At 48.4% G+C, this 18197-nt stretch overlaps 1 protein-coding gene across 2 annotated transcripts in view; it reads left to right on the top strand.

The window, feature by feature from the left end:
• Positions 1-332: 332 nt before the first annotated feature.
• PLD1 (phospholipase D1) overlaps positions 333-18197 on the top strand; it is a 60730-nt gene continuing 42865 nt past the window's right edge. For both annotated transcript variants that reach the window (XM_066325733.1, XM_066325732.1), the window contains exons 1-3: positions 333-412; positions 17386-17571; positions 17912-18039. In XM_066325733.1, coding sequence (XP_066181830.1) covers positions 17418-17571; positions 17912-18039 — 282 coding nt within the window. In that variant the 5' untranslated portion in view covers positions 333-412; positions 17386-17417. The remainder of the gene's footprint in view (positions 413-17385; positions 17572-17911; positions 18040-18197) is intronic.

The following is an 18197-nucleotide window of genomic DNA, read 5'->3' as shown; positions in this document are numbered from 1 at the left end:
TCGAAGGGGAGAACCGTGCTCGCTGTGGAAGCGGCACTCGCAGCGCGCAGCAACCTCAAATCCCCTCCACACGCCGCAAACTCGGGCCGAAACAAACGAGCTTACCGCTGCCGCTCACTCCGCGATTCCCCCGGCTCCTCACGCCCACCCCGGGCGGGGCGAGGGCTGCCGTCCCTCCCGTGGGCCGTGTCCCGGCGCCGGGCGCCCTCAGCGGGGCGGGTTCGGGGGCCGGGCCTGGGCAGCGCGCCCCGGGCCCCGCGGGCGGCGCCGGCTGTGGGGCGGCTCCCTGCGCTGCTCAGGGCTGCTCCTGCGGCCGCTGCTGCCCCGCCACAGGACGGGACCCGGCTGGCTCTGAGGGCGTCCGGCAGGCGCTGACGGCACCATGGGGCACCCGCGGCCGCGGGGGCCGGAGGTGGGTGAGGGCGGGTGCGGCCGCGGGGGTGTCCCGGAGCGGCCCGGAGCACTGCGGTGACTTCGGCGGACGGCGTCTGTTTTCTAGTGTAATGCGCTGCCCGGGCTCTTTGCTGTGGCAGGTTTTGCCGCGGGGAAGTGTTTGTCGCCTGTCGGACACCCTCGGGATGGTTTGCGCGTTTTCCGGGCTGTGACATGGGTGGGTTTGTGTCGTGCGGTCCTGCCCTGTGGTCGGCCGGGTTGGGAAGCTCGGCGATGTGGTGAACTTCGGTGTCCCCGGCGCTGGTGAAGCCGTGACCCTGCCACGTCCCTTCCGCACCCGCCGTTTTTGGGTTATGGGAAAACCGTGAGAGTTACTCTACGCAGCCCGTTCTGCCGAGCTGCCGGGTGGGTTTCTTGCAGTGAAAGCCTTTTCCGCCTGTTGCTGCTTTTCTTCATTTGGCACGATGCTCTCTAGAAATCTTCAGCCCCGAGGTGCCCGCGGTCTGAGCTGGACCGTGGTTCAAGTCAGTGCAGCTCCATTGACTTTGGAAGCGTTTCCCCGGGCTGCCCAGCCTCTCTGCGCACAGAAGGACAATGCCCATTGTGTGCCCAGGGATGCGATCCCCACATCCCTCCTTTCCGTGAATCTGCACGATGGCTGTCCAGTGGGGCTGTCTGTGGGACTGGGGGGATGAAGCTCTGCTGCTTTGACACTGGTGGAAGATGGTCAGTGTGGATGTCACGGCGAGGCCGGTGCGCCCGTGGCTGCTGCTGGGACAAAAGCTCCCTGTTTGCATACAGCGTGGTGTTTCGAGCCTGTGTTTGCAGCTCGAGCGGTGGGAGCTCTCTATAGAGTGTCTTTAATCGCTCAAGAATTCATGTTTTTCCTCCCGTGCCGTCTCTACCATCTGAGAAGTATGAGCTCATGCCAGAGGCTCGCAGGTAACCAGGGAACTTAATTCCCAACCACCTCATGATGCTCACAGCAGTGTGAGCCCCGTGATTTGGGTCTCGTGGCCAAATCCTGCCCGGCTTAGCCAGAAGTTGGAAAGTTCTGAGTTTAAGTCCGTGGGCTACCCTTCCTTTGCTGCTCGAGGGCCCTTTTCTCAGGGTCACTGTTACCTGTGGTGCTGAGCCCTCCCCGGTGAGGCTGGGATCCCCAGTCTGGGCTCAGAGGATTGCTGCAGAGCACTGGGGTGGGATGGCAGCAGCCCCCGTGCATCTGCCTTTGCTGAAAGAGGCCTTTCCTCCTGTCCCTCTGCCATGAGCTGGCACTAGGCCTGTAAAATCAGATTTTTTGCAGTGGGAAAGTGTGTTTGGCCTCCCCCAGGCCTGGGGGTGCAGCACATGAGTGATCTCCCAGAGTGTCCCCATTGCCCATCTTGGTGCAGGGTTTGCTGCCTGGGGATGCTGAGCCCTGGATCTGCCCTTCCCTCTGGAGAGGAGGCCAGCCCCTTGGTCACAGCTCTCTGTGGGACAGGGCCAAGGTCAGATCCCTCTGAAAAGACCTGTTAAAATTTCCAGAGACTGCTGTAGACTGTGCTTCAGCCGATGGAATGAAAGTTTATTGAGAGGTACAGCGATTGAATTAGGTTTTTTTAGGAATTTAACTTTCTGAAGTATTGAAGGGTTGAAGAAGTATTGAAAAAGATTGAAGGGTTTCACTTAAATACTTATTTGCATTTTTAGATTTATCTTGATATATAGCGTCATCCTTTTCAGGGTTATTGAAAATTAATGCTGAGTCTGTGGTCTTAGTGGAAAAGACTTAATAATTTCACTTTTCCTGGAGGCCATGATGCTCTTCTTACTTTGAGAACCTTAAACTCTTGCTGCAAAAAAACCTGTTTTGTTGTCAGGTATCTACTGAGCTCTTGCAGCTGAGAAAGTGTGCTGGAATCAGAATTGCAGCTTCTTTAAACTGCTGAAGGTGCTGTTTCATATGTGTGTAAATGAAATTATAAGTACTAGATAGGTGATCATTGATGGTGAAATTACTCTTTCACAAAGCAGGCTGCAATCTCGTGCTCCTCATAGAAATTTTATTACTCTTAATAATAACAAAGTGTAAAGGGTTGTGTCATCTTGACATTGTTATTCCTGTAATTTAGAAAGTGCTCTTTAGACTGCAGGTATATCTGTGGTGCAGGAAAGATGTTTTAAGGGGGTGGGTCTTATCTCCAGCAGTGATTTGAGAAATCTCTTACATGATTAAGTTAAAGTTCAGCCAGCTGCACTTGGTTTTTACAGTTATTCCTTCTCTGAAAATGGATTTAAAGCAGGTTATCAAACCTTCAGGGAAAGAAATTTCAGGGGAATGCCTTAACTGCTGGCATTACCACAAATGTTATTCCCTTGAAATGACATAATAAGGAAGATACCAGTTACTAATGTTCATAGAGGCTTCTAGTTTTATTTTCTCTCTGTCTGTACCCAGTGAATGCATCAAAGGAGAAACTCAGTGTCTGAAATTGCTGGAGTTTTGCAGGAAGCCATTGTGCTCTGTGAGGAGCAGCACATTTCTGATGCCTTTACTGCAAACAGGTGGCTCCTTAACTTCATGTTGGAACAGCTATTTTGCAACAAGTTATTAAGAAAAAAAAAATAAGCTTTAGTGAGAATCAGCATTGGCCAGTGGCTCTAAATCTGCATTTAACAGAGCTGGAGAAGCAATTTGATTTTCTTCTGGAGTATCTGATGTCAGTAAGCACCTGGTCTTGGCTAAGGGTGAGGAAGGAGGAGGGCAAGAGCAAACCTTTACATGCCTTTTCCTCCCATTGTCTGACTGGCAATTATTTGATGATGTGTTTTTAACTTGCCCTCACATGCCCTGTACCCTGGAAACTCCTGCAGGGACTGAGATTTGTTCACCATCATTTGCCTGACAGGAGTTGATTGTGGGAAATCTTTTTTTTCTTTCCCTTCACAAAACCTTGGCCAACCTTTTTTTTTGGTTCTTTTTGCCAAAAGTAGGGCTTTTTTCAGTCCGTATTTAGGTGCTGCTTGCCATGCTTTTCATGTCCTCAGAGGGGTGGGATGTGTGTGCAGCTTGTGTTCAGTCTGGCTTCTTTGCACCCACCTATGCAGGGCCAGACCTCAGCTCTGATGAGCTGCAGGATTGAGATAGATGTATAGTGTCAATTCCATTTTTTGTTTGTTTTAGATAAATAAAAAAGTTTTTTTTAACAGATATTTATCCAGGTGCACCTGCCCTGTCCCTCACTTCCATGTGAGATCATCTGATACGTGTACATACCAGCTCTGCATGTGCAGACACCTTGGAAGGCAGAAAGTGCTGGAGGGACTGATGAAAAAAAGCTCCGTTTGCCAGGTTTTATTTACAAAATATTTGCCGTGTTGCTCCCTCACCTGCTTGGCACAGGGTGTCCAGGGTGGCACAGGTCAGTCATGGTCCTTGCGATGGGACACTCACCTTTACCCTGGCTCCTGTGGAGGGGGAGGACAAACAGGAGTGAAATGCGGATCTGAAGATCGTGAATTTTGTATTGCTATATATTTTTGCCTTTGGAATTGAGAGTTTTCTCTGTTTCCATGCAGTAGCAGTGGGAGGTATCGCCGGGGGCATCGTGTGCCGTCGTTACTGCCCCGAGCGCTTGGCGCATCCCTCGCTCCTCGTGCCCACGCCCGTGGTGGCATTTAGTGATTCCTGGATCCTTCAAGCTGATAAACACCAAAACCTGGGGGTTTACATAACAAAGTGGGAGTGGGGCTCGTGTCTGTCAGACAGCTCCGGCCCCCAGACACCCATCTGCTGGTGTGGGAGAGGGGGAGAAGCTGTCTGGTGGCTGCTGCTCCCACACTGGAGAGCTGGGACCCCGAAGGAGCTGGGATGGCACCAGGCAGAGAGGAAGCCACACACCCCAGAAGGGAGGCCAGTTTTGTCTCAGAGAATACCAACTTCTATTTAAAAACAGTTGTGGTTTGTATGAGTCTAAATAGATGCAGGTCAGGGAAGTCTTGCTGAAAAAGTGTCAGGGAGGGGGGATGGAGCAAGTGCCAGAGGATCTGCTGCCGTTCCTGCAGTGATCATGGTATCAGCTCAGCAAGAGTGACAGCCTCAGGGTTTATTGCCTAAACGCGATGTGGGGCTTTTATATCGAGGTAATTACCTGAGATAGTCTTACTGGGCTGCTGTGCTTGCATGGATGTCAGTAAAATCTGGCTGAGAGTGTGGCTGGATGGGAATGAGTCCTGGCACACAAGGGGTGCCCATCTGTGCCAAGTCCTCACTGAAGCCAGTGTTGGCTGTGGGTGGTGTTTGTACCTTTGTGCTCTTTGGTTTTCTGCAATTTGTTTGCCCTTAAATCTTCCCTTTTGCTCCCTGAGGACGCAGAGTGGACCACATTGAGCTCCATCAAATAAAATGGTGCTACACCTCCAGCAGGATTTGACAGCAAAGTAGCTGGTTTGTATTGGTTACCTTAGTGTGAAAACATTGTCCCTTCCTCCTCTATCCCATTTTCTATGGCAGAGGAGGAATAGATAAAATAAATGATCTGCCCTAAGGAACTCACTGTTTACGGAGAAAGGCTTTAATAAAAGGGCAGGTGTAATAAAAAAGGTGAATAGTGGTGGGGTGCACACTTTGCAGAAGAGAAAGAGGACCCCTCCACTGGCCACTGATGGAAAGCCTCTGGGAGAGGAGTTGCAGGGCTGAGGATGAGAAACCTCATCACTGTTGGCAGGTTTACTTGACAGAAGGAGACTTTTCTGTTTGGGTGGGCGAGTCCTATGCGCACTATACTGACAGCAGCAAATATTCAGAATATTCATAGTGTTGAGATCTATTTTCCTGCCTTACACCTGCTGGTGAAGAAAGAATTAAACTGCATTTCCTGGATTGCATTTTTCAGGTCAGGCTGTGAGTGGGCCTGATTCCTGTCTTCATTTTTCTTTTTGCCAGTGCAGTGAGCCCTCATGTGCTGCCTTAACATGAGGACTCTTTTTTGGGAGAAATAAGATAAGCCTACTGAAAAACACCTGGTGCTTCCCTGGGCTCTCCCAGGACTGGCAGCAAGATCCCAGTGAGCTGGGGGCACTTCACATCTTCTTCCCCAAGGCTGAGGAAGGTGGTCCAGGCACAGAGGGTCCTCTCTTCTCCGGGACAAGTGTTCCAGAGCGCAGAGACAAAAGGCAGTGCCAGGCAGACAATGTCCCACAGAGCAGCGCTCTGACAGCCTCTGTCCCAGCCTGTGCAAGTGGCTGATTCAGAGCCAGTTGCAGTTTCTGGTTGTCTGGCCATGCAAGAACTTGCTTCTCTTTTCCCTCCAGGATCTGCCGATGCCGTATGCTGGGGCTCTTCCTTGCCACTGGCACTGACTCATTACTGAACCACTTCCTAGAAACTTCTCCCATATTACCAGCTGGACTTCTTGCAGGATTTTTTGAATCAGAAATACTCATTTCTTCTTCTTCCTGCTTGTCTCTGTCCCACCCAGAAAACACCCATTGGTGAGCAGAGCGCTCACTGCATTGCATTGGGTCAGATGAACCTTGCAGCACAGGCTGCTCACCATCAGCTGGGCTGACTTCTGCTTGAAGCCTCCAGGAAGCTCTGGGGCAGGGGGGGAAAATAAACCAGCAAGATGGTTAATGGCACCTTTCCAACACTTTCAGTAGCCAGAGGTGTTGTGGCCATGGCAGGAGCTCATAACTGCACCCCACTACCTGGCTAAAGCCAACCCTGCTGTTGGGGCTTTTCTTTATTTAAAAAATAAGTGCTCTTACCCCCAACCAGCTTTGAATGTGACACACAAGAGGTGAAACAATTGGATGGTTTGTACTTGAATTTTCTCTTTCAATTGAATTAAGATGCAGTTGACTTCACACGAAGAGCACAAATCTGCCTTATTTGTGGTTCTCTTGGGTGCACTGGGAAGCACTCGTGGCTGCTGGGGTCTTCTAGGGCACTCAGCTGTCCTCTCAGTCACAGCTGAAGGGCTGCTGAAACAATTTGAAGAGCAGACAGTGCATCATAGTCTTTTCAGAAAGAAGTACTTTGTTTTCTCATTTCTCTTTTGCTATTTATGTAGTCCCCGTGAGATGTTCTGAAGTATATTTTTCCATGACTGAGGTTTCCTGCAAATTGATTTTTTTTTTCTGTGTCTGTGTCCCACCCAGTGTTAAGTCTTACCAAGAAAGAATAGTAGATGACTCACGGTGGCTTTGAAATCTCTGTGGTTAGACCTGATCCTGCAGAGTTTTGGCAGCAGTTATGGCAAGTGAGCCATTTTGTTCACCAGGAGAAAGAACTGGCAAGATGGGAACTGGTGTCTGAGCCTGTTTAGCCTTTTTTACTTCTCTCCCAAAACGATTGCATTTCTTCCTGCCAAAGAGCTTTTATTGTACATGTAGAAAACTCTCTGCAAACACTTCTGGGCAACGCTGCTCCAGAAGGTCATGGCAGTTGAAGGAAAAATAGTCTTTAATTTTTGCCTCATTATGTGCTGAGGTCTGGAGGGTTAAGCCTGTAAGTCATAATATTAATGCTCTGATTTCCTCTAGGAATTTGTGGGAGAAAAATACTGTAAAAGAGTTTCAACGAAAGGAGAATGAGCTGCGGGGTGTTTGCCTTGCCCAGACACTCGTGTTGCTTGTCCAGTGCTGGAGGTCTGGAGTTGTGGGTGGGGGAGAGGAGAGAGGAGGCACCTGAGGTTAAGTTTGAGATCTGAGATGAGCATCATCTTTCCCTGCCTGCCATCAGCGGGCTCCTGTGCAGGCTTGATGGAGCATTGTTTTTCCCCTCTAGGAAAATGGTTAAAAAAAATTTGTCCACGGTATCTATTTTGTTCTAAGCAAGCTGTCAGTATTGTCAATGTGTGTAAATGAGCTATTTTGCATAAATTTGCAGGTGTTTAGTTGTATTTAAGAAAGAAACATAAGGGAGCTATTCTGTTTCTGTAAGTTACTGCTCCATAACAGACAATTTCTTATTGAACTTGCCTGGATTTGATCTCAGTCTGAAACCTCAGCCATCATTCCAGAATTATTTGAGAAATCAGAATCCAGTTACTGTAATTACTTACTCATCCTTAATTCTGATAATGAATCAAACACTTCAAGGTATAGAAAAATTAACTTTTCACCAACTTTTCATCTGTGTGCTAGGTGCTGTTATGTTACTATGTAGGTTTGTCCATGGGAGAGGCTGGTGTGCAAAGCCACCTTGAGCTGTCTGTGAAGTCCTGGGGACATCATCACCTCTGCCCTTTGAGCTTGGGGTAGCAGCTTCTCTTCCAATTACCTCTGGGATTTCCCCAAACCAATTGTTTTCTTCTTTTAAACGACACGTTCCTAAATATATTGTTTTAGCTGGCCACGGAGAAGGAAAATACAGTTTTTGTGAGGTCTTGGTGTTATCCTAAATCCACACATGAAGCTGTTCAGGAGCTGGTTGGAGATTTCTGAGTGTGAAAGGGAGGCTGAGGGCTATGTCTGGCTGTGCTGAGGAAAAGCAGCTCTCCTTGGAAACGTGGATCAGGAGCAGACATGCACCCTCCTGTTGGCACCTCTGGCACCTGCTGCTGCTGGTTTTTTGGCAATGATGCCTGATTTTGCAACAGCCTTTTAGTGCTGGGTGTCCCAGCTCAACGGTGGGAGCTGCAGTCACTAAGTGCTGCAGCTTTAAGAGTAGACTGGAAAATAACTGAAGTCAAATGAGGACAGAGACATTAAATTCTTGTGGAGCTTATCAGCCAGAATGCATCAAACGCTTTTAAAAGCACTGCTAAATAAAACATTAAAATTCACTAGGGAGCTTCAGTTTGGAAAGGTGCTGAATCCAGGTTTGCAGGCAGGAGTACAGGAGCGTTTTGGGGTGATCAGAGTGGCTGCACCACAACATGGGGCTTTGAACTTGTGGCCCCAGCCTGTCCCTGCCCTGGATAGGGCCAGCAGATGACAGTGCTCACAAGGTGGTGCAGGATCCTGTTTTGGACGGGGAAGCAGCAGGATTCTGGCTGAGGAGCTGGGCCACGCCCTTGCTGGGCCAGCCTGGTGACCCCAAGGTGCTGCAGTTCCTCTCACACTCATTAACCAGAGGTCATCTCGTGCTTTGGGTTACCAAAGTACACCCCTGGCACAGTGTGTGAGCTGTGAGCAAACGCGTGGCAGAGGTGAATGTTCAGTGTGAGCAGTCACAGGGTTGGTTCACACTGCCAGCGAGGATCAGTGTGGGATGGCACCCTGCAAACACCTGGCACTGCATGTGGGTCCCAGCCTTGCACCCTGCCCTTGGAGCTGCCTCTAAGAGGGAGAAGAGCATCAGTCAAACTGTGGTGGTGGTCACCCTGCAGTGGTTGTCCTCGAAGCTGGTGGGGTCATGGGGAAGCCACTCCGGGAGATGAGCCTGTGCCTTGTGCTCCCCAGGGAGGGGAGGGAGTTGGATTTGGCTGCTCACATGGGATTTGAGTTTTGCACTGTGGCAGGGATTGCACTAACTGTTAAGTGGGAGGTCACTTTCCTCCTCCAGCATGGGCCTCTGCTCCTGCCAACTGTTTTTTTTTTTAATGGAAATTATTTGAAAAGTTCCATTGAGACAAACAAACTCCCAAAAGCCAAGACAATGGAAGCAGCATTTTATTGAACTGTTAAAATTTTAGTTAAACTATTAGTAAAAATACACAGGCTCAATCTGCTGCTCCTTGTTGCTGTGATACCCGCAAGAATTTCTCATTTCTTTGCGCAGGTCACATAACAGGTCAACAAAATCACCTCCCTGTGCTTTCACATGGAAAAAAAGAGAAAGAAAAAGTCATGGTTCCCACTAAATGGGAACAGCTCAATCAGCAGCAGGGTGGCAGCAGGAACGGAGCACTGACCTCCTGACACATACCTGTGCTCTTTGCTGTGATCTAGAGCTGCTCCAGGAGCCAGTGCCCGTGCAGGGCACAGTGCTGGGCTGAGATCCTGTTGCAGTTGCCGAATCCCTCCCGAGCACAGGCTGCAGTGCTTTCCCTGGAATTAGCTTGGCTGGTAGGAGATATGTGAAGATCTGTGTTTGCATTTATCAGCTGCCACCTAACCCCACTGTGGGAGGGAGGTGTTGGGCTGCCTGCCAGCGTGCCCGCTTGTCTCCGAGCCACTGGAATTCCCTGCGGAAATGTGACTTGGCAGGTGGCAGTTGCTGGAGCAGACGTGGCTCTGGGAGATACCAGAACAGTGTTGAGTGATGTACAGGACATCAGCTCTGTAAATGTCTATACATTTAGGTCACAAAAATATGTGCTGTATTTGTGTGATGTGTTCAGCTATAGATAAGAGCTGCAGCTGTGTGTGTCATCCTGTGAGCACCATGTTATCACTGATCCTGATGGAGATGGTCACTCTAAGAGTCCTGTGCATTAAGCTATCACTTTGGCTAGCTCCTTGCTTTTTAGGATTTTATATAAAGCTTTTGTGAGCTCTGTGTCGGGCCAAACTCTGTGTGTCTATCAGCACCCAGAAGTGCTGCATGCTTTGGCTTTCCTGCTGTTTGCTCTTTGCTGCAGGCAGTTTTCCAGTCCCTCTTTTCCATCAGCCCAGGACTCTATTGACCACTCTGTTGCATTTCGGTTGTGTGCTTTGGGGATGCTGAGATGGAACCTATCCCCGAGGTGCTGTCATTTGGTTCTCTTTGCCTGCCTGCAGCTGTAGTGCTAGTGGGTCTGTGGAAGTGAATAAGGAGGTTCCAGAGGCTCTGAGCATCCCTTGTCCTGTTTTTCAGGGCTGTTATGTGCAGTGCTCTTGGGTTTAAGGCTGCAGGGTGTGTGCCACGGGCCACATCAGGGAGTGGAGGGCTGGCAGTGATCCCTGAAGGATGCACGGCCCGAGGTGCGGGTGCTGTGCTCAAACACTCTTGTCTCTGCCTGAGGAATCCAAAACAATGTGATGAATTAATATGTGTAGGGCCAGCCTTAATTACTAATAAATACCTAATGATCGGCTTCCCGGGGAGGCTGCACTTCCTGCAGCAGCCCAGGGAGCAGGGATGGTGCTGCTGGGCAGGGGCGGCGGGAGCCAGAGCAACCAGTACATCAGCATGAGATCAGCGGCCGCTGCCCATCCGGGGATGTTGATGTTTGCCCTTTACTGCTCTGTAAAGCAAATGAAACGAGTCCTTGGGAGGCGCCTGACGCTGGGCTGTGCTGGGTGTGTGGACAGAGCAGCACGGAGGGGCTTTCTGGCTGAAGCCGTGGGTTAGTCACCAGTGCCTCACCTCATCCTTTCCCTTGACCCGCCTGGCTTTTCTGTGTCCTTTTCTCGAGCAGAAGTGCTGTGGGATGGATGCTGCAGAGCCCTGTCGAGGGGCAGAAGGGGCTCTGCCCGGTGTGGATAGTGCAGCAGGGACTTCCAAAGGTGAACCTGTTATTTCCAGGCCATCCCAGCCTTGAAGCATCTTGTGCCCCGTTCCAAACAAGCTGTGTGGATTCCTGTGACTTTGCTCTTCCTGCGGGCAGGCTGGTGGCTTGGCTATGAGCCTCACATGGTGAGGACTGGAAATCAATAATGCAGAGCCAGGGAACTGTGCTGCAGGAAGCACTAATTGGTTTCTGCTTTTAGAGGTATTGCTATTAAATGTGGGCACTTTGCAGGAATAATTGTTTTGGAAACGGTATTTTAAAATATTTTTGTTTTTATCAGGGTTGGGCTGAAGATAAGCAAATTAGGTCAGGATGATGTTTCAACGTGTCTACTGTTGATCTGGATTTTTTCTTCCTTCTCCAGCTTCAGATCTTTCAGGATAGGAGCAGTGCTTTGGTTCTTATTCAAGGGCTGGTTTGTGTGTTTTAAAAAACAAACCCTAATCTTTTTGTGCTGCCCCTGCAATATGAGCATCCAGAAGGGCAGATTTTCAGGAGGCGTCTGCATTTGCTGTCGCTGGCTGCTGGCTCCTCTGGCTGAGTGTTTTCCATGTGCTGAACTGAAGAACAGGGTTAAGGCATTGCTGAGATTTTTTCAACCCTTTTCTCTTTTAGTTTCATAGTTAGGAAATGTAACATGTTGCCTACAAGAGCCCTGGGTTTTTAATTAAATATTGAGGTAAAGATAAAATTAGTATGTGTCTATTTTGCTTTGTGTGAGTATGGGGATTTTTTCTGGAAAAGCAGGATGCTCTTTGCAGGAGCTGTCAGGGATCCTGAGCACAGGGGACACTTCCTGGCTGTGATGGGGGGCTGATCTCTGCCCAGGACTGTGGAAGGAAGGTGTTGCAGGGCATAAATCTGGGGTGCTGACCAAGCCCAGCTTCTCCTGGGGGAGGCAAATAACTCCTCAGAAATGGCTCTTATCAGATGAGGGTATTTCTCCAAGACAGAGTGGTCCAAAGCTAATTTTAGGTTTAAAATGGGATGAATTAAGAAATATTTACATGCAAAAGGTTCATCACCACCAGACAGAGCGAGAAGCTGTTGAAGGCATCGTGCATGGGAATTCCTTGGCATTTCATTTGGGCTCTTGGTGCCCCTATTGCAGCCAGGCTCTTGGCAGCCGCAGGAGAAGAGAGAATTCATGGCTCTGATTCTTTGGGCTTTGGTTTGTTTGTTTTCTGTTTAATAACCCCATCTCATTGCCCTGTTTTGGCCTGATCCTGTCTGTTCTGCTCCATGCAGCCTGGGAGGTTTTTGTGTGTCCCACCATGGGCTCTGCTGCCTGCAGGAGAAAACCAAGTATGGGAACAGAGGTCACTTGTCACAGCCCTTGCCAGAAGGTCACTGTACTGGGAGAGATGTCATGAGAACAGGAATGAGATAATTTTCAGGGATCTGTGGATTTTCAGTGTTTGTCACCATAGGGATAAGAGTTGATGCAGAGCATCAAACCCTGGGAGGCATTAGCTGAAAATGTCTGTTTTTTTCTAGATATATTTTCTCTTCTCTGCTCCCCTCTTTTTCCAAATGAAATTTTTCTGGGTTTCATGGCTTTGCGTGCTGCTTTTCAGAATCGGGACCTTATTAAGGAGCTGTGATTGTCTCACCTTATTTCAGATCTGCCACTAAACTTAGGCTGACCAAGTTTTAGGGAGTCTGTGCTATTACTAGCCACATACATTTTCACATCAGGACGTCAGTGTCTTCAAAGCACAGAACTGTTCATGAATATTTACAAAAATATGTATTTTCTGCCTTCCATTTTCCATGCCTTTAAAGCTATGCTTTTGTTGTCCTGTGCAACAAATAGAAAAAAAAAATTTCTTTAATGAACGCTGAGATGGTCATATGATCCCTGAAGTAATAACTTGGGGTTAAAGCATAACCAAAACGGCAAATAACAAGTAGCTACTGGGTTTCCAGAGTTGCAGGATGGAGCTGCAGGTCTGCAACAGATTCAGGAGGGCTCAGGGATTAATACAGTTAATTTCTGTTTTTTAAGTCATTGTCCCTGCAGTTGAAATCTTGGCAGATTCTTGGCGCAGTCACTATTTCCAGTGTATATATTTTACTAGTTCAAGGAGTTTGGGGCCTGTGTGCTGTGGGGACAGCTGGGACAGGAGGCAGAGAGCTTAAGTGGTGCTTCTAGAGGAAGTAATTAATATGAGAATTGGGTTGGACAAAGGCAGTGTCAGCAGTCTTTATGGGGTTTGTAGTACGTGTTTTTATCTCTTTCAGTGTTTAGTCATCACCTTTTTTCCTTATCTGTTCATTCTTTCCAATGTTTTTTTTTTTCTTTTCTGCTGAGTCTTTTGATTGTGTATTCCTTCTTGCTCCTTTTGCCCGGGCAGACTTTGAGCCGGATAAAGCCAGAGCAGCTCCTTCCCTCTGTTCAAACACAGGTTGCCAGGCCCTGGGTGCCCTGGCAGCAGGTTTGGGGTGTGGGTGCTGTTCCTCTGCCTCACTCAGCCCTGGGGCTCTGCAAACCCCTCCTCAGGCAGTGCCATGCCTTTGCCATTACACAGGGCTTTCTGTCTAGTCTCTGCTTTAAACCAGCAGTTAAACTGAAAGAGGGTAGATTTAGATTAGATGTTAGGAGGAAATTCTTGCCTTTGAGGGTGCTGAGGTGTTGGTTGGCCAGAGAAGCTGTGGATGCCCTATCCCTGAAATGTTCAAAGCTAAGTTGGACAGAGCTTGGAGCAGCCTGGGATAATGGAAGATGTCCCTGTCAGTGGCCAGGGGTTAGAACTGGGTGGTCTTTAAGGTTCCTTTCAACCTAAATCATTTCGTTTAGATTCTAATCCGGAGCATTTCTCCCTTGTCCACTCTGCTCACAGCAACCTTCTGCAGGGTTGCAGGCTGCTGTCACGTTTCTCTGCCTTCTCTCAGTATTGACACTGTTCTCACCGGTCAAATGCCTTAGGTCTGAGTCTTCCTGTGTTCTGCACCATCTCTTCCTTCCTGGCTCACAAGCCATGGTCCTGTTTGTGCATCTTGGCACAGGTTTTGCCTTTGTTCGGATTGCCGGTTCTTGACTCAGTCAGACCCTGGTTTTTCTTTTTCGGTTGTTTGGGTTTTTTCTTGTAAAAAGCCTGCTGCTTATTTTGCATGGCAACAGCTGAATACTGAAATGCAGCACTTATTTCTCAGAAGTTTCATCCTATTATTTGCATTATTATTATTACTGTCCTGTGATTTGCTGGTATCACTTGAGTTCAGTATCAGAGGTTTATAATTCCCTTCTGTAGTTCGTCAGCAGTGTGAGCAGTGAGTGGCCTGGATAGACAGGGTCTGCCTGGTTTGTGGTAAAATCCTGGATATCCCTGTGTAGTGCCTGTTTGCACCCAGCCTGATTAATGCAGATTGCAGATTAACCCAGGCATTCCTCAGTTTGCCCATGGGAATGCAGAGTGGCTGCTGGAAACTCTGCCCAAGAGGTTAAATAGCTCTTATGGAGCAGAGCCCTGGAAAGCAATTTGGCAAAGCTTTCAGAGGGATGTGGTATGTCCTGTCTTTCCAGCTGACCCCAGTGCCATTCTCCCTGCCCAGGGCTGGGTTTGCTCTGTGTCCTGTGGCTCTGCAGCAGCCAGCTGTAACGAGGAGCGTGGCCACTGCCCGGCTTTGTGGGGCTGCTGACAGAGCCATGGGCGAGTCACATTTTCCCTCTCAACCTCAAAATTTGGCTTAATGTCAATGGGGGGAATCTTGCTGCTGGGACTGACTCAGGTCCATCTGAGTTTGGACCCTGCTTTATACCAGGATTTGTCTGTGCCAGCTGTGAAAACAGCTTTAGCTTTAAAAAAAATCCTGAATTATGGAGCCCTGCTGTGGTCCCTTGCAAATAATCATTGCATACACTGGTTAATTGTTTATCCATTAACCAACTGTGTCAATTAGTCTGACAAAGAGCCCAGCTGTACCTGGCACCGTGGGGAGGAGAGGAGGAGGAGGAGGGAGGATGAGCATCATCTCTCCCTGTTGGTTCCTCTCTGTTGCTCTTCCTCCAGCCCTGCCGATGTGGTATTTGTCTGTTGGTTTCCTTCAAGTGTAATTGTGTTTGGGCTTGTGTTCTCTTTGACCATGGAAAACCTCTTTTGGAAAGGACATTAAGTTTCCATGAAATAAAAGCGTCTTCTGATGGAGAAAAAACCCCAAATTCTCTTTTGTTTCTAACTGTGAATGCAGACAAATACAAAGCAAGATGCTGCTTTATTTGCAGCTAGAAATACACACACACACAAAAAAAATCTTTTCATGAAGTGCGGAGTGAGAAATAGGATTTAATGTATGTATTAGTGCAGAGTGAGGCTCTGGGAGCCCTCCTGCCATGCCCGGGGTTATTTGGGAAAGCCTGGTTGCATGTCCTCCCTTGGGAATGCCGTTTATGTATGCCTGCTTTACAGGGAGAAAATCAAACATGCAAAGCCAATCCATATCAGGTGGAATGACTTCACCTCAAACAAATGAAAATGTACCTTATGCTCTCTGAATAATTGAAATCCCCTGCAGTACGTTGTTAGAGTAGGAAAAGTGTAAAGCTTCCAAGAGAGAGAACTGGCTTTCCATGAAGTGGTGGCAAGGGAGATGTGGGGCAGTGCCAGTGTCAAATTCCTGCTGCAGAGAGCCTGCACGGGCTGGGTAGAGTAACATCAGTGGGGTGAGAACAGTTTGATAATTGAAACAAAATAAATTATAGTAATAATTGTAATGAAAGGGGACTAACACTGATGGAAACAAGTGGTGTGTAATACAGTAATTGCTCACCACCACCTGATCAGTTCCCAGCCCCCAGCAGCAGTTGGCACCCCCCAGCCAATTTCCTCAGCTGATATCCTGGGAATGGGAATGGTGTCCTGGGGAATGGGATATCTCTTTGGCCAGTTTGGGTCAGCTGTTCTGGCCATGCTGCCCCACAGCTTTTTGTGCACCCTGTTGTCAGAGCATTGGAAACTGGGAAGTCCTTGAATTAGGGGAAGCAGAACTTAGCAACAACTCAAACATCAGTGTGTTATCAACATTCTTCTAATCCAAAATACAAAACACAACACTGTACCAGCTAATAACAAAATTAACTCTGTCCCAGCTGAAACCAGGACATTGCCCTAAAGTTCAGTGTATAACTAACTGGGAAAGGAGGTTACCCACTTCTGTGTTTATTTTTGAGTTATTTATTCAGATCTCTTGAAGTGATTTGGGGGCCCAGTGATCCTCTGCTCTGGTCCTGAAGCCTTCTGTACTCTTGTGGCATTCCCTGCCACTGGTAGGTGACAGAGCCACCCAGGCCTTCAGAGCCCTCTCTCCCAAGATGAAGCTGTTGGTTCTGCATTTACTTTGATATAAGAGATTGACCCAGTTTTTCTTGATTCAAGTCTGTGTGCAAATGGATTTTTTTTTTCTGGAGGCAGCTGCTTCTAGCATGTTTTTGGGCATACATGGTATCAGCCTTATGTAGTAATGAAATAATGGACTTGTTTCAAAAGGAAACAATAATAAAGAATGTTCTTTCAAAGGCAGCTAAACACATGATTTATTAAAATGTTAAATTATTTCCAAGTTACGGCATACCCTGCTCTTGTGGAGCTCACTCAAGAATAATTGCGCAGTGTTCTTTGTAGAATTTAAAATCAGAAATGTCACACTTTTTTAGAAAAATCATTCTTTAACACAATGTAAGAGCTTCCACAAGTATAAATGAGCATCCTTGTATTGGCTGCTGTAAAATGTTGCCAGTTTGTCCCATCCGTATTCCTTCAGTGTAGCTGTCGGGCTGTGACATTTATTGCAGAGCAGGACAAAGATTGAAGGGATTCTTTATCATCATCAGGGAGATGCCCAGGAGCTGGAGCTTGGCTGTGTACAAGGACCAGCAGCCAGCTCCACAGCCCCGTGGTGAGATGCAGAGCCTGGAGAAGGAGGAGAAGGAGGAAGAGGGTTTGCAAATACTCATGAGCAGGGAAGGCTTGTGGTGGTGTCAGTGGCCATGCCTCATATATTGATTTACTTTTGTTTCCTTATTTTTTTTTTCTTCTTCCTTCCCCATTTTGCTCGTGACTCAGGCTCCTGGAATGAATGGGTGGGAATAAGGGTGGGAAATGCTGTAGTCACCACTGGCCAAACACTTTTAAGTGCCACTGCCTGAGGGCCCTGTTGATCTCAGGCTTTCTGGGGCCATCAGGATGCTCCTGGCCCTGGAGAGGAATCTTTAGAACTGTGACTTTTGAGCCGGTGGAGCCGTGGGAGAGCACGAGGCATGCAGACACCACAGGCAGTTGTGTAAGGTGCACAGAAATAGAGGAAATCTTAATAATACTGGGAGTTGCCATCACTACTTCACTCAAAGGAGGAACATGTAGCAAAAACTCCTACTGATTTTCTGAGCGAGCTTTTTCTCCGTGCAGCCTGACCTGGGAAATGCACTGGGGGAATTAAGTCTAGGATTGAGCCAGGCAACGCTGTGTTTGTAGCTTTAGGACTGAACATTTGGCACTGGGTGTGTAGGATGGTGATAGCTGGGATGATTATGTGTAAAGGGATGGAAGGAGGAGGTGTCTGTGTGTGGCCAGTGGTTTTCTTCAGCCCTGTGCTGCAGAGAAGGTGGTGACAGCTCTGCCCCGTCTCTCCCCAGCGCCCCGCGGCTCCTGAGCGCAGGCCCCTGAGATGTCTCTGAGAGCAGAAAGCCATGCAGCCACATCCACGCTGAAGAAACTCGCTGCAGACATGAGCAACATCATTGAGAGCCTGGACACCAGGGAGCTCCATGTGGAGGGGGAGGAGGTGGACTCGGAGGTGCTCACTGACCCCAAAGGCACGGGTGAGTTGACACTCGTGGGTTCTCATCCCATGTCCTCCCTGGGTTTAACAATCTGTTGGCAGGTAAGCTACAGCCTCGGGGGTTTTGCCAAGCCCAGCACTCACCCTGATTTAGACCCAGGAGGCTCTTAATACTTGAGCTTCTCGAGTCCCTTCTGTGTAACCTTGTCTTTGAGCTCTCTTTAATAAAAACTGCTGTCTTTTGCTGGGATTAATGCTGCTGTATAAATGCTCCCATGTTAAAGCATTGCTGTCTGCTGGCTTTCACGCCCTCGTGGATTGTTCCAAGGCTGTTGAGCTAACAGCTAACAACAGTTTTGTGGGGTTTGTGGTCCTTGCAGTGTGCATTCCCTTCTCTGCCATCTACCACACCCGTGGGTTCAAGGAGCCGGGCACGCAGACGTACCTCACGGGATGCCCTGTCCGAGTGCGTGTGTTGGAAGTTGAGCGCTTCACTTCCACTAAGAAGGTCAGAACTTTCAGAGATTTCGTTTGATTTCTGTAGAACTGTGTTTAAAATGCTGTTTGTGCTTTCTTGTTTGTGGACTGAGGAAGCAGCAATGCCTGTGCCTCAGAAAAAGCTTAGGAGAGAAGGTTATCTGTCTATTTATAAAATCTAATAAAACA

This window comes from Sylvia atricapilla, chromosome 10 (genome assembly GCF_009819655.1).
Source record: "Sylvia atricapilla isolate bSylAtr1 chromosome 10, bSylAtr1.pri, whole genome shotgun sequence".
Lineage (NCBI taxonomy): Eukaryota > Metazoa > Chordata > Aves > Passeriformes > Sylviidae > Sylvia > Sylvia atricapilla.
Note: the sequence above shows the minus strand (reverse complement) of the source record. Positions and strands in the feature narration are given on the sequence as shown.